Source organism: Myotis brandtii, unplaced genomic scaffold (genome assembly GCF_000412655.1).
Source record: "Myotis brandtii unplaced genomic scaffold, ASM41265v1 scaffold83, whole genome shotgun sequence".
Taxonomy (NCBI): Eukaryota; Metazoa; Chordata; class Mammalia; order Chiroptera; family Vespertilionidae; genus Myotis; species Myotis brandtii.
This window is the reverse complement of record NW_005371371.1, coordinates 1757901-1773373: the sequence shown is the minus strand read 5'-3', so window position 1 is coordinate 1773373 and position 15473 is coordinate 1757901. Positions and strand designations below refer to the sequence as shown.

The window sequence follows — 15473 nt, the reverse complement described above, 5'->3', positions numbered from 1 at the left end:
CAGTGTTGGCCAGAGCTTTCATTGCCAAATGTCAAAGGCATATTTCTTTATTAAATACGAGAGGCCCGGTGCACGAAATTCATGCACGGGGGAGGGGGTGTGTGCCTCAGCCCAGCCTGCACCCTCTCCAGTCTGGGACCCCTCGGGGGATGTCAGACTACCTCTTGCAATCCGGGACCGCTGGCTCCTAACCGCTTGCCTGCCTGTCTGCATGATTGCCCCTAACCCCTCTGCCTGCCTGATCTCCCCTAACTGCTCCCCTACTGGCCTGATTGCCTGTAACTGCTCCCCTGCTGGCCTGATCTCCCCTAACCACCTCTGCCTCGCCCTGCACCTGGAACCCAGGATTCCCTCCTCCTGCCGGCCGCAGGCACCCAGGACCCAGGCTGGCTTTGCCCAGGCCAGCTGCAGCCGCAGTGGACCGTGGGTGGAGGGCTTTGCCCGGGCCGCAGCCACTGGTTCCCCGGGGCAGCGGGGCATGCGGCTTGTCCCTCTCCCGGGCCACAGCCCTAGCCGCTGGCGCCCAGGACCAGGACCATGGGTGTGCGGCTTGTCCTTCTCCTGGGCTGCAGCCCCAGCCGCTGGCACCAGGGACCACGGGGTGTGCGGCTTGTCCCTCTCCTGGGTTGCAGGTGCAGCCGCTGGCACCTGGGACTGCAGGGTGTGTGGCTTGACCCTCTCCCGGGCCGAAGCCTGGCTGGTACCCATTCCTCTCTCGTGAACTCATTTGTGCCTGGCTGGTCCCCATTCCTCTCTCCCCAGTGTTGAGTGTCTGAGTTGTTACGGTGTGACGGTGTGAGGGCGGGGTGACCATTTGCATATTAGCACTTTATTATATAGGATTCTAAGTATTAAATATTAAGTATGCATTAAGTTTAATTTATTAGAGAAATATTTAATGTATTATTTGAATTATTAAATATTTATAAAATACAATAATTACTGTTATATATTTATAATGTGTAATAGTTAATAGGTAATATAACATATACATATTTATAATACAGTATTTATAGTATACTAGAGGCCTGATGCACAAATTCGTGCATGTGTGGGGTCGGGCTGGCCCACCCAGGGCTGATCAGGGGCAGGGCTGGCTGGGGGGAGGGGCCGCGGCCCTGCCCCAGACCCAGCCCCCTGATCAAATTCCCAATGGAATTCCTGGTCGAAGGGGACAATTTGCATATTAGCCTTTTTATTATATAGGATAATAGTTAAAATTTATATAGATAAATAAGAATTAAATATTTTAGGAATTCTTTCAGCTCCTCTTGAAGATTTGCCTTAACACTGTGTTTGTGCTTTATCTTTTGTATCTTTTTGTTTAGTGATACATGTACCTCATTTAAAGAGGCAGGCAATTAATTCTCCAAGATTTGGTATTAGGAAAAAAATCAGTAGAGACAACAACTGTCCATTTTTCCCTTTGATTCTTTATGTATTTGCCTGTGTGTCTTTAAATAAAATATCTACATAAGCTTGATTTTTTTTTTTTTAATTGGAAGAGTTATCAGTGTGGATTTCCCACAGTGTAAGAGGGGATTAGGGCTCTTCCACTGCCTCTGAGCTCCTTACCTGCATCAATGGTTGCCAGCTCTTCTTCCTCATGAGTCGGCTTCTGTTGGGTCAGTGTTTAATATAACATTATGAGACTCAGACTCATAATGGAGCCATGATCTGTGCTGTGACTGTTCTTCCTTGCATGACAACACTTTGTTTTCTGGACTGAATAATTGTTGCCTATTTGTTTAGATCTCTTGAGTACCTTTTGCAGGTTGCAATCCTAGTCTTTTGCCTTTTTCTAATAATCTCTTCTTGTACATTCAGACATGTTAGGATTTTTCACTTTCCTCTTCCTAAGGAACTTGAAATCTTCTGGCCCACCGAGTTTCTTGGTTATCAGCCAGGCTGTTGCCAGCTGCCCTGTCTGAGATTTTTTACATCATCGTTCTGCAGACTCATTGTGACCTGAGTCATCTTTACCACTTTCTCCCCACCATCATTTTTTCTTGGATAATTCCCCCGTTTTGAAGGAGCACATCTTTCACTACCTTCTTGAGAAAGGGTGTATGGGAAGTAAAGTTTTTGAGATCTTGCATATCCACAGATGTCTTTTTTATCCTGTACTAAGATTTTTTTTCTGTCTTTAGTTTTCTAAAAGTTTAATTGTGATGTGACTTGGTCTGGATTTCTTTAGGCTGATCCTGTTGTGTTGGTTCACTCAGCTTCTTGAATCTATATATGTGATTCTTCTGCCAAATTTGGGACACTTTTAACCATACTTCTTACACCACTTTTCAGCGCTGTTCTCTTTTCCCTCTAAGACTCTGATGGTACCAGTCTCAGATCTTTGTTATTTCCCACAAGTTCCTGGAGCTCTCCTCTTTTTTCTTTTTTCACTGTCAGTTTGAGTAAATTTTATAAGTTCTGTTTCTTTTCTGAGGTTTTCTATTTTATTCTATATTAGAGGCCCAGTACACGAAATTTGTGCATGGGGGTGGGTGTCCCTCAGCCCGGCCTGCACCCTCTCCAATCTGGGACCCCTTGGGGGTTGTTCGACTGCCGGCAATTGGACATCCAGCTCACAATCCAGGACTGCTGGCTCTTAACTGCTCGCCTGCCTGCCTGCCTGCCCTGATTGCCGCCCCTAAACGCTTCTGCCTGCTAGCTTGATCGCCCCCTAATTGCCCTCCCCTGCCAGCCTGGTCACCCCTAACTGCCCTCCCCTGCAGGTCTGGTCCCCCCCAACTGCCCTCCCTTGCAGGCCTGGTCCCTCCCAACTTCCCTCCCCTGCTGGCCTGATCGCCCACAGCTGCCCTCCCCTGCCGACCATCTTCTGGCGACGTTTCGCATGATGCCACCTAGGCTTTTGTTATATTGGATTGAGAGAATTTGTAATTGCTTTTTGAGGACTTTTGATGATGAAAACTTTTTCTGATGATCCCAGCATCTGCTTCATCTTGTTGTTGCTATCAATGTCTTTTCTCATTTAAGCTGTGATTTTCCACGTTCTTGGAATGAGTTGTTTTTTATTGTATCCTGGAGACTTCGGAGAGTGTATTAGGTAGGAGATGCTGGATCCTACTTAAATCTTGTATCTTAGCAGCCTTCGGCCCTGATTGGGCTTAGTGAGTGGTCCTGGCCTAGGTTGGTAGGCTATAGGTTCCAGTGACAGCTTAGTTTGCCTTAGTCCTCTCCTGAGGCTGGATGGAATGTGAGGAGATTCTAGGTCTGGGTGGTCCTCTGGGGCTAGGTGGAGTGCAGGGGAGCAGGGGAGGATGCCTTGTTAGATATTTATAATGCATAATAGTTAATATGTAATATAATATATAAATATTTATAATATATTTATAGTATGTAATAGCTAAATAAGAATTAAATATTTAGGATATTTAATGATGTGGTAGCCTGCTACCACCTGGTTTGAGTGGAGGCTGGGAATCCCTATCTGATTTTTGCTAATATCACCTACGAAGGTGGAGTACTGATGCTCTCTGTGGGGTGTGGGATATCCTACTCAGTCTCCGTGGACACCCAGGTGCAGGCTGAATGCCTGTACCCACTGTCAGTGCCTGCCTGTTGCTCCTTTGCTGCTCCTTGGGCCAGGAGGGCACGATTTTATTTGTTCTTATTTGCTCTTATGGTATGTCTGGGTTGCAAGCTCCTCTGACACCCACTCTAGGATATAGATGGAGATAAAAAGAAACTCTAGCCAGTCTCCCTTTGTCTTCCCACACTTGAGAGATCTGTAAATATGCTTAATTTCTGAGAAAAATGCAAACTAAAATGAGGTACCATATCTTCCCACCAGTTGGCAAGAATAAAAATACTTGACAATATTCAGTATTGGTTAGATACTGTTGGTTGGAATGTAGCTTGGTGTAAGTTTGTAAAATGTTTTTGGATGGCGATTTATAAATAGGTACTAAAATTGGAAATGTCATACATGTTCTGTGACCTGAGTTTAACATAATAGATTTATTTACAGATGTTCAAAGATAGAAGTGCATATAGTTTTAATGCAGCCTTGTTTTGCAATAGAAAAATACTAGAAATAGCCTTAAATCCAGTAATAGAGAATTGATTAAGTAATTAATAGCATAGCCATAAAGCTAGTTAAGATTAAAGTAACTATAAGTACTCCTAAAAAAATGATTACAGTGTATTAACTTTTTATAAATTATAGAGAAGTATGTATAATATCTATCTATCTATACATATAATAGAGAAATATGCTAATTAACCAAAATGCCATAATGGGTTGACCAGATAGGAGGAGGTTGTGCGTGCAGCATTGAGGGCGGGCCGGCAGGGGCCTCCGAGTGCCTGCGATGGGGGAAGGCTTGATCAGCAGCGGCCGTGGCTGCTTCAAGGGCCGGAGAGGGAGTGGGCGGCGCTGTGCGATTTTGAATCGCGCACTGGACTCCTAGTAAGTCCATAAAAATGTATGTGAAAATGTGTATATGTAGACATAACAGTGACAGGAATAAGACCTTTCAGGCCATTAAGAGAATTTCCTCCTGGACTGGAAATGGGGTGGTAAGGTGGTCAAGATGCACTGTGGGAGATAGGAAACTTAAATTTCTCAAAATTAAACCTTCCTCTGCTGTTTAGGGTAATCATACTACATTTATGATAGTAAAATATATAGTTATTCCATAATGACTTAGACCAGTGATGGCGAACCTTTTGAGCTCGGTGTGTCAGCATTTTGAAAAACCCTAACTTAACTCTGGTGCCATGTCACATATAGAAATGTTTTGATATTTGCAACCATAGTAAAACAAAGACTTATATTTTTGATATTTATTTTATATATTTAAATGCCATTTAACAAAGAAAAATCAACGAAAAAAATGAGTTCGCGTGTCACCTCTGACACGCATGTCATAGGTTCGCCATCACTGACTTAGACTATACTTCATGAAATTTTTCTTCCCCTCTCTCTTTTTTAGGACATGACCGATAATAGCAACAATCAACTGGTAGTAAGAGCAAAGTTTAACTTTCAACAGACAAATGAAGATGAGCTTTCCTTTACGAAAGGAGATGTCATCCATGTCACTCGAGTGGAGGAAGGGGGCTGGTGGGAGGGCACACACAACGGCAGGACTGGCTGGTTCCCCAGCAACTACGTCCGAGAGATCAAGCCCAGTGGTAAGTGGAGTGTTGGCAGAATGGACTGATGCTTTTCCTTTAGGTGAGAAGGAACAGAAAGAAATGAATGTGCTCAGTATATATATATACTATGTGCTTTTATTTAGTTGAACTTGTGTAAATGACCTTGGGCTGAGTATTGAAATTCTTCCCTATTTTTTGTTCTATGGGAAGTAATTTTTTACTGTACCCCCACATTGGGGGTATAATGACTTCTGACCAACAGGCAATAAATCAAGGTTCCCATGACCCCCTCCTTGGGTTTGATATTTTGCTAGAATGACTTACAGAACTCAGGGAAATGCTAACTAGTTACATTTCCTGATGTGTTATATAATAATGGATACAGATGAACAGCCAGAGGAAGAGGCACATAGGGTGAGGTCCTGAAGGTTCCTGCACACAGAACCTTCTGTCCTTGTGGAGTTAGGGGGTGCCACCCTTCTAGAATGTAGATGTGTTCACTAACCTGCAAGCTTTCTGAACCTCATACTATTGGGGTTTCTATGGAGGCTTCATCACATAGGCATCATTGATCATTAGCTCAAATCTCCAGCCCCTCTCCCCTTCCTTGGGATAGGGGTAGGGCTGAAAAGTCCAAGCTTCTAATCATGGCTGGGTCTTTTTGGTGACCAGCCCCCATCTGGGAGCTGACCCAGAGAGCCATCTCAGTAGAACAAAAGATGCTCCTAGTGCTCTTATCACTTAAGGAAATTACATGGGTTTTAGCTTTGTGCCACAAACTGGAGGCAGAGACAAATATATATATTTTCTGTTTCACAACCACATTTTGTTTATCCTTTCATCTGTTGCTGGACATTTGGGTTTTCACCTATTGGCTATTATGAATAATGTTGCTATGAACACAGGTATCTGTGTAAGTCCTTGCTTTCAGTTCTCTTGGGTATATACCTAGGGGTGGAATTGTGGCTCATACGGTAATTCTGTGTTAAATTTTGAGGAGCAGCCATGCTATTTCCACAGCAGCTGTATCATTTTACAGTACCACCAGCAATACAAAAGGGTTCTAATTTCTCCACATTCTTGCTAGCACTTTTTTTTTATAATAGTCATCCTAATGAGTGTGAAGTAGTATCTCATTGCTGCTATTTTTCTGTGCTTTTTGATAATAAGCAGTATTTTTCATCATTATTATAATAAAATTAACAATAGTTAAGATTTTGTGGTTGCTTATTATGTTCTGGTTATTGTATAAAGTGCTTTTTATTTGTGACCTCATTCAATCTTCACCACAACCCCAGAAGGCAAGTGTTGCTGGGATATTCAGGGCATATGGCACAAATAAGTAATATTCTTTTAATCTATTCAAGTGTAGATCCAGCTGAGAGTGCAGTAATGGTATCAGGTTGATCAGGATGAAATGTCATTTTGACCTAATAGACACAGCTATTGGGAAATGTGACTTAGTCTGTAACTTGTTTGGACTTGGTCAGTCCATGGGACAGCTGGACAGCCGTAGCACTGGCCCTTGAGCTTGAGGGCTGGGGCAGGCTGAGTCCTGGATCTGAGAGCAGCTCCTTGGCTAGTCTCACATTCCGGTGATTCATTTTTCTCCTGGGGACGAGAGAACAGCACTTGGGCCTTTTCCAGGAGGATGCTGGAGTCAAGGAGGGAGAGGGATGATGGGCTTTCCCTTTACAGTGAGGATGAGGTGGTCACAGAGCTGGTAATGGGCACACCATCAGGAAGTTAGAGTTGGTAATGGGCATCGCATTTAGGCATCACAGAGCTGGTAATGGACACCATCAGGAGGGCACAATGCTGTTAATGGGCACACCATCAGGACGCACAGAGTTGGTAATGGGGACTGCATCAGGAGGCACAGAGCTGGTAATGGGCACACAGGAAGTCACAGAGCTGGTAAGGGCACACCCAGGAGGTCACAGAGCTGGTAGGGCATGCTATTAGGAGGTCACAGAGCTGGTAATGAGTACATCATCAGGAGTGGAGCCCACTGATCGGGTAGATGTCTGCTGAATCTGGGCTTTCTTGAATTCTGCTGTGAATGATTCAATGGGAATTCTGGTATGATAGTAAAAATACAAATGAATGAATTTGTACTTTTCAGGTATTTCTCCTCATGGAGTTTTCAAAGTTAATCTTTGCAAATTAGGAAAGATAGAGTTTGAGTGAGTCTCAAAGTTCTCGTCAGGTGACTTCTGGGAGTTGTTTTCAAATTTATTTGAATGTCATTAATATCATCTCTTGGTAATACAATTCACCCTTGAACAACATGGGGGTTAGGGGTGCCAACTTCTGCTTAGCTGAAAATCCAAGTGAGGAAGCCTTACTGATAACCTAAGCAGTCGATTAACGCAGATATTATATGTATAAAGTAAGGTAGAGAAAAGAAAATGTTATTAAGAAAATATATATTTACATTATTTATTGAAAAAAAATCCACAGGAAAGTGGATCCATGCAGTTCAAACTCCTGTTATTTAAGGGCTAGCTAGTTGGTTTCACAGATGCAGCCCTAAGAGGAACCAGCCATTACATATTTATAAGTGTTTATTTATGGCAGGAGTGACTGCAGCACTTTGTTCTGCCCGAAATTCTCACCTTATCTTAACCCTGGGTTTCTGTGTGTGTGTGGGGGGGGGGAGAGAGAGAGAGACCCTCAAACAGGTGTATGTAACTGCATTTGTGGTTCAAGAGCTCTTGGTGGCTGTCACCTGGACTCCCTAGTCTGCATATGCAAGTAACTTTGGAAATATTTCTGTTCTGTTTATTTTTTAAGGTATAAAAAGTAATATGGTTCATATTGGCAACCTGTTATGCTAATTATTCTTTATGTCAGCGGTTGCCAACTGGTGGTCTGTGAGGTCCGAAAGGTTGGCGACCGCTTTTTTATGTGACAGTTGAACCAAAGGGATAATTTCTTTTGGGAATAACTTCTCATCCCTAGTGTTTTCAAATTACGCGAGTATATTAAAAATAAAGTTACCTCCATCTGATTTTAAATGTTGGCATCTGAGAGAGAAATAAGCCAAAGCAAATATTTTACCATACCACTTTATAACCGTTAAGAATAAAGTGCTAGGATCACTTAACATTTCAGTATTGCATCTTTTCAATAATTTATGTGGCTTTTTGATTTTTGGAATGGAATTTTTTTTAGGTGTGTATAATGTAAGCATTGTAACTTACAGTGTATTTAATGCTTCATTTTCTGTAAGCAAAGTGTGCCAGGTCTTAAATATACAGATTCCTCTAACAGGAGATCTTGTTAGGATCATTTTCTTATGAAACAAAAACACTGACTTGCTTTAAGTTGTGAATTTTTCTTTTGATTTGATTTAAAAATATTTTATTGAATAAACAAAACTGAGGTTTACCTTTAAGTGAGTGATACCTGTGTATGTCCAGGTAAGTTCTGAAGCATGTCCAATTTCTCTCTTGCACCTCTTGGGGAAGTATAAGGAGCCGTGATTGTTTGCCCTCTGGTGGTGAGAGATGGCAGTGTTCTGGTCAAGTTTCATGTATTTGTACCTTTGACCTATTTGTGGTTTCTTTTTGAAATTGTTCCTCTTTAAAGACACATATTTCAAAGAGTCTGCATAAAGATGTTTCTAATGCTTGCTGCAAATGCACTGTGTATTCTTCCTGAATGTGTACTTAGCATTTATTTTCTATACACATTTTTTTAAATATATAAAACACATGGATATCTACTGCATTTTATACATACAAACAGTAGAGAATTTTTAAATTCAAAGGAGATGGAAGGAAAGAGAAGCAACAGGGCTGGTTCTGGGCATGAGTGACATTGGTTGCTGCTGTTATTAAGTAAATGTGGAGGCTCTCAGTCATTAGTGGGCAGTGTGATGAGGTGCGTGCAGTTGGAAAAAGAATCCCATTGAGGGCTAAGATGGTGAGGTGAACAAATCATATTCTCTGTCCTCACAAGTACAGTTTCATGTGTGCATAAACATGCACCAGCTTTTTTTTCCAATTTTTTTTTCTGATGCATTAATTTCTTCCATTTCTAGATAGCTCATTATCTGTACAGTAAAGGCTCTCTTTAAAAAAAAACACACACCAACTTACCTTAGGTGCTGGTTAGCTTGAGATGATGAGTAATAACCTATGTTTGGCAGTGATGTGAGAACTTAATTAAATGTGTGACTGTCATTTGCTGATCCACAGATCTTTAATAAGCAGTCACACTACCACTTCCTAAGTTGGTCATTCTTAATATTTTCTGTTTATTTTTGACATCAAAAAGTGACATAAAGTGCAAGCTGTTGGACACAGTTATTAATTTAACTGTGAAAAAACAGTGTCTGATATAAATATTTTCTGTGCAGGGAAAGAAACAAAGGTAACATGGAACCTTGTGTATCTTTTTTTTTTTTTTTGCATTGCTGGAAATAAGTGTTTTCTCTAGCCCTCACCCTTCTTTGGTGTGGAATGGGTGGTGGTTGGGTGGGATATCTTTATACTCTGGGTTGCAGAAGTATTCCTGCAGAGAGGGGTAACATTTGCTTCCTCAGGGGCTCCCAGAGGTTTTCTCGCACCAGGCAAATCCTGGTGGTCCTGCGGGAGCTTTGTGTAGATTTGCGATACACTTTGGCAGGGTCAGGCTCTGGGTTTTGATCCCTGAATAGCCAGCACACTTCCTTGCTGTTCTTCTGGACCAGCAGAGAAGAGGCTTGATTAGAAGCTTCTAGGCTTCTTTTCATCAGTCATGCAGGTCATCAAGAGATCCACCCCATTTTACTCTGCTCAGGTTGCAGGGCTGTCTTATTCCTGCATTGGTTTTACCTCAGCCCCTGGAGCCACCCTTCCTTACCCCCCACAGACCCCTTCCTGTCATTGCTGTTTTTCATCTCCTAGGGAGTCCCTACTCTCTTTTTCTTTTAGCACATCTGTGTTTAAATTCTGTTGTTTTCAGTGTTCTTATAGTTTATTTTAAGAAAGGGAAAACTTGTTTCTTTAGTTGGCCACTGGAAAGGTAGCACTAAATTATGTTCTCACCATTTCCCCACCCCTCAGTAATAGTGGATTGTATCACGTTTTAGCTATCAGACACACCCAACCCATAGAACCAGTGATAGACAAACCCACACATAGAACTAATGTTAGATATGACACACTCTCCTCGTAGAACCAGTGATAGACAGACACAGACACACACACGCACACACACACACACGCACACATATTCTGAGAGCCATGTTATCTGAAAGCACTTCTTCAGTACCAATTGTGCTTAATTTCTCTTGAATGGATGTTGAATAACAGCCATGCAATTTAAAAATATTTGAATCCTTGCAGTATTCATGACGGCTTTCATTCTTGTCACTTGTGTGGAAGTTCTTAAGGCAGTGTGGTTTTTTCTGTTGTTTTTTCCACCCATTTGGGTGGCCTTCCTTCTCTTTTGTCTATCACCTTGAGCCAGACCATATTGTTTAGAGAGACTTTTGTGTTCTGAGTGATCAGAATCCCTGAAATATAGTCTAGACCAGTGGTTCTCAACCTTCTGGCCCTTTAAATACAGTTCCTCATGTTGTGACCCAACCATAAAATTATTTTCGTTGCTACTTCATAACTGTAATGTTGCTACTGTTATGAATTGTAATGTAAATATCTGATATGCAGGATGGTCTTAGGCGACCCCTGTGAAAGGGTCGTTTGACTGCCAAAGGGGTCGCGACCCACAGGTTGAGAACCGCTGGTCTAGACCAGCCGTGGGCAAACTACGGCCCGCGGGCCGGATCCGGCCCGTTTTGAAATGAATAAAACTAAAAAAAAAAAGACCATACCCTTTTATGTAATGATGTTTACTTTGAATTTATATTAGTTCACACAAACACTCCATCCATGCTTTTGTTCCGGCCCTCCGGTCCAGTTTAAGAACCCATTGTGGCCCTCGAGTCAAAAAGTTTGCCCACCCCTGGTCTAGACTGTGGGTCTTGATGCTTTAATTTTGTGAAATATTTGCCAACATTTTCTCTAATTCTGCATGGGTAATAGTTTACCTTTGCTCAGCTCTCTGACGTCAGGTTGTTGAGCATGAAGAGATGCAGGCACTGTGGTGCCCCCTGGAGGTGCGCAGGCCTTCTGTTCATCTTCCCCTTTTTGGTTTATTTCTTTTAAAAATATATATATATTTTACTGATTTTTTACAGAGAGGAAGGGGGAGGGATAGAGAGTCAGAAACATCAATGAGAGAGAAACATCGATCAGCTGCCTCCTGCACACCCCCTACTGGGGATGTGCCCACAACCAAGGTACAAGCCCTTGACCGGAATTGAACCTGAGACCCTTGAGTCCGAAGGCCGACACTCTATCCACTGAGCCAAACCCGTTAGGTTCTTTTTGGTTTATTTCAATTGAGGTTGCTGTACCATTCATGTTTGGCTATGTGGGGGCTGGTGCATTTGGTTGTCTCTAGTTTTGATCAGTAAAACTACATTACATTTTTATTTCAGAAAAGCCTGTGTCTCCCAAATCTGGAACATTGAAGAGCCCTCCCAAAGGATTTGATACAACTGCCATTAACAAAAGCTATTATAATGTGGTGAGTAATTGCAAAACAGTTTTTAATAATACTTTGTTTTTTTGAATGTCTCTAAAACTCAGTAATATATTATATAGGTAAACTACTGAGACTATGATAAGGATATAAAAATAAAAATCATTATGTGTCCCACACATGTAACTACCATTAATGTTTTGGTATTGCATTTTGAAACTTAACATGAGCACTTTGTAAGCTTAAAGATATCTATGGTATTAAATCTAAAATCTAATCCAAACCTTCTTTGTCCCTACACAATTGCATATGGCACAGAAAATAGGAAATGATAATCTTTATTTGGATAAAATTTTACATTGCTATTATATAACTAGGTATGATAAATCAGTAAAGTAAACTTTTAAAATGTGGTTATGTTTTGAATTCTGTGGAAAGTATGCACTTATTTAGTTATTTTTTCCCCCTACTTCCAGTCTTTTATTTTTCTCAGATTCATAAATCTGAGGCCATGAGACCTTTGAATTTTTGAAGTGAAATAAACAACTGATTAGTGTTTCTTTGCAGCAACCCTTTTACCATGAGTGTACCATTTTCTGTACTTTTATTACGAAACCAGAGGTCCGGTGCACAAAATGTGTGCGGGAGCAGGGGGAGGGTGTCCCTCAGCTCAGCCTAAGTCCTCTCACAGGACTTAGGGACCCCTTGGCGGACATCCCTCTTATAGTCCGGGACCCCTCGCTCCTTACCGCCTGCCTGCTTGCTGCTCCTTACCGCTCGGCTCGCTGCTCCTTAGCGCTGCCACGTGAGCCCGGCTTCTGGCTGAGCTGCGCCCCCCCTGTGGGAACGCACTGACCACCAGGGGGCAGCTCCTGCGTTGAGCGTCTGTCTCCTGGTGGTCAGTGCTTATCTTAGCTACTGGTTGTTCTGCTGTAACGGTTGCTTAGGCTTTTATTATATAGACTAGAGGCCCCATGCACAAAAATTTGTGCACTTTTGGGGTCCCTCAGCCCTCCCGACCTGTGCCCTCTCGCAGTCCGGGAGCCCTCAGGGGATATCCGACTGATGGCTTAGTCTGCAGTCTGGCCTCTGTCTGCAGGAGGTGACCGGTGGGTTGATTGGGGGATGGCGCCGGCCGGCCCTGCCCCCCATTGCCCCGCCGCTGGTTGCCGCTGCCCCACGATTGCCGTCCCCTCCCTCTGCCCGCTGGCACCCGCCTTGGCTGGCGCGCCATTCCCCACTCACTGGCCCCGCTCCCCACTGACTGGACTTTCCACCATTTGGTCAATTTGCATATTAAGCTTTTATTATATAGGATGGTCAATAAATATTTTAACAGATGTGTACATAAATAAATACACAATGAAATAAAGAAAATGAGGGGTGAGTGAATACGGAGTGAGTTTAGAGAGTGAGTGAATACAGGTGTAAAACTCAACCTGCCTAAAGAATATTGAGATCCTCAGGTCTGGGGGAAGATTATGGGATTTTGAGAAGTATAAGAAAGACGCAACTCCTTAAGGTACAAAATCCCTAAAGAACATGATGTTTGGAGAGAAAAGTCTTATGGTCAGCCTGGCTTGTGGCTGAGCAGAGCTCTCCCTGTGGGAGCACACTGACCACCAGGGGGCAGCTCCTGCATTGAGCATCTGCCCCCTGGTGGTCAGTGTGTGTCATAATGACCAGTCATTCCCATTCATTCTGCTGTTCGGGTCAATTTGCATATTACCCTTTTATTATATAGGATATAGATGGTGAGCCTGGCTGGCATGGCTCAGTGGGGTGAGTGTTGATCTATGAGCTGGGAGATTGCGGTTCAATTCCTGGTCAGGGCACATGGTTGTGGGCTCATTCCCCAGTGTGGAGCGTGCAGGAAGCAGCCGATCGATGATTCGCTCTCCCCCTACCCCTTCCTCTTTTAAATCAATAAAAAAAATATATTTAAAAAAAAAGACAACCATTCAAAAATAAAAGAAATGATGAAAAATTGTGACATTTTTTTAATCTTCAAAGGATATGTTTTTATTGATTTGAGAGAGAGAGAGGATGGGAGAGAGAGAGAGAAAAAGAAACATTGATCTGTTGCCTCTTATACATGCCCCAACTGGGGCTGGAACCCGAAACCTAGGTATGTGCCCTGACGAGGAATCGAACCTGAGACCTTTCAGTGTACTGGACGATGGATGCTCCAACCAGCTGAGCCACACTGGCCAGGGCAATTACGACAGATTTGATTATGGGTCAGTTCTTCTACACTGACCTATTGCCACAGTCTCTTCTGTGTTTGCATATTTAGCTTTCTAAGCATTTACCTTCCATTTGCCCCAAATCTTACGAGCAAGTTGGCCTCAGAGAAAATTCATTCACTTAACAAATTATCATTAGGAGCCCACTCTTTGTCCGGCCCTGTTAAAGGCATTGGGCATATAGCAGTGAATAGAAATAGCAGAAATTTCTCCCTTGTTAGCATATGTTCTGATGCATGGATACAGTCAATTGTTTTTCTCACCCCCTATGTCCATTTCATTGCCTCCTCTTTTCATCAGTTCACTTTAACACTTCTCATTCACTGCGTTCTGCACACGATGTCCCTAAACGCCTGCCATCAGCAATCTTTGACTTATTTTCCTTGTATTGGTCAACTCCAGATTTTCTTTTCCTGAGAAATCCTGCATTTGAGTCTCACCTTGTACTTCTCTGGTTTCTTTTCACCAATCATCTGTTTCATCTGGACTCTGACTTCCATCTCAACTCTGTCAACTTTCAGAACATTGGACTCCTCAGCACATCCTGTATTCCGCCCGACTCCGAGGGCCACCTTCCTTTCTTGGTTATGCTTAGCTCTCCACATCCTCTTCATCCTGTGCCTGTTGGATATTTGTTCCTGGGATGTGATTCCACTATCTTCTTTGTATTTTAGTATATGATGTGTTATATATGTGGTTTTGGGCCCATAGCCCCCCCAAAAAAGACTAAGTCTTTTTATGGTTTTTCGCAGTTTCTTAGTAGGAATACTTAACTTTTAACTATTGTAGCTTCCGTTTCCTCTTGTATTCTTAAATGATACTTTGGTTTCTGTTCTGGGAAGGGCTTCATGTAGGGAATAATGCAATCATAATCCACAGTGATGTTCTAAAGAGGGAACTACTTATTTTCTATTAAGAGTCTAAAGTAGTCTCTTCTTTTCAGTGGTTTTACTTTCCAGTTTCCGTTAACCATGGTTAACTTTGGTCTGAAAATACTACAAGAAAAGTTTCAGAAATAAACCGTTTATAAGTTTTAAATGGTGCACTCTTCTGAGTATCTTGATGAAATCTCTTGCTCTCCCGCACTCTCCTGCTCTGGCCAGGAATTGTCCCTTTGTCCGGTGTATACAAGCTGTATATGCTACCCGTTAGTCACTTAGAGGTCATTACAGTTTTCAGATTGACTGTTGTGATATCAAAGTGCTTGTGTGCAAGTAACCTTTACTTTTTACATTTTAAGCTTGGCTTTTCTAGTATTCACCAGAGTTCAGTATTTAGCCAAAGATTGCTTGAAAATTGTGCTGAACCATGCTTCCATCCTTTGCCAGTGTGTCTGTATGTGGTTGGTTGATAATGCATTGGAGCAGGGCTGGGGTGGGTGGAAGCTTTTTAGAACTTAAAAACAGTGAGTGGAAACATACAGGAAAATATCAAAGTTGATTAGGCTATGTAAAGTTTAATAAATTCTTTGCCTTCAAACAATGTAAGCCAAATTATAGATTAACTAGAGGCCTGGTGCACAAAAATTCGTGCATCGGGGGGTGTCCCTCAGCCTGGCCTGCCCCCTCT

The 15473-nt window shown here is 42.5% G+C and overlaps 1 protein-coding gene across 8 annotated transcripts in view; it reads left to right on the top strand.

Moving 5' to 3' along the window:
* Window positions 1-15473, top strand: part of ARHGEF7 (Rho guanine nucleotide exchange factor (GEF) 7) — an 80008-nt gene that overhangs the window by 10992 nt on the left and 53543 nt on the right. For all 8 annotated transcript variants that reach the window (XM_005884459.2, XM_005884458.2, XM_005884454.2 and 5 more), the window contains exons 4-5: window positions 4956-5157; window positions 11615-11703. In XM_005884459.2, the coding sequence (XP_005884521.2) occupies window positions 4956-5157; window positions 11615-11703 (291 nt within the window). The remainder of the gene's footprint in view (window positions 1-4955; window positions 5158-11614; window positions 11704-15473) is intronic.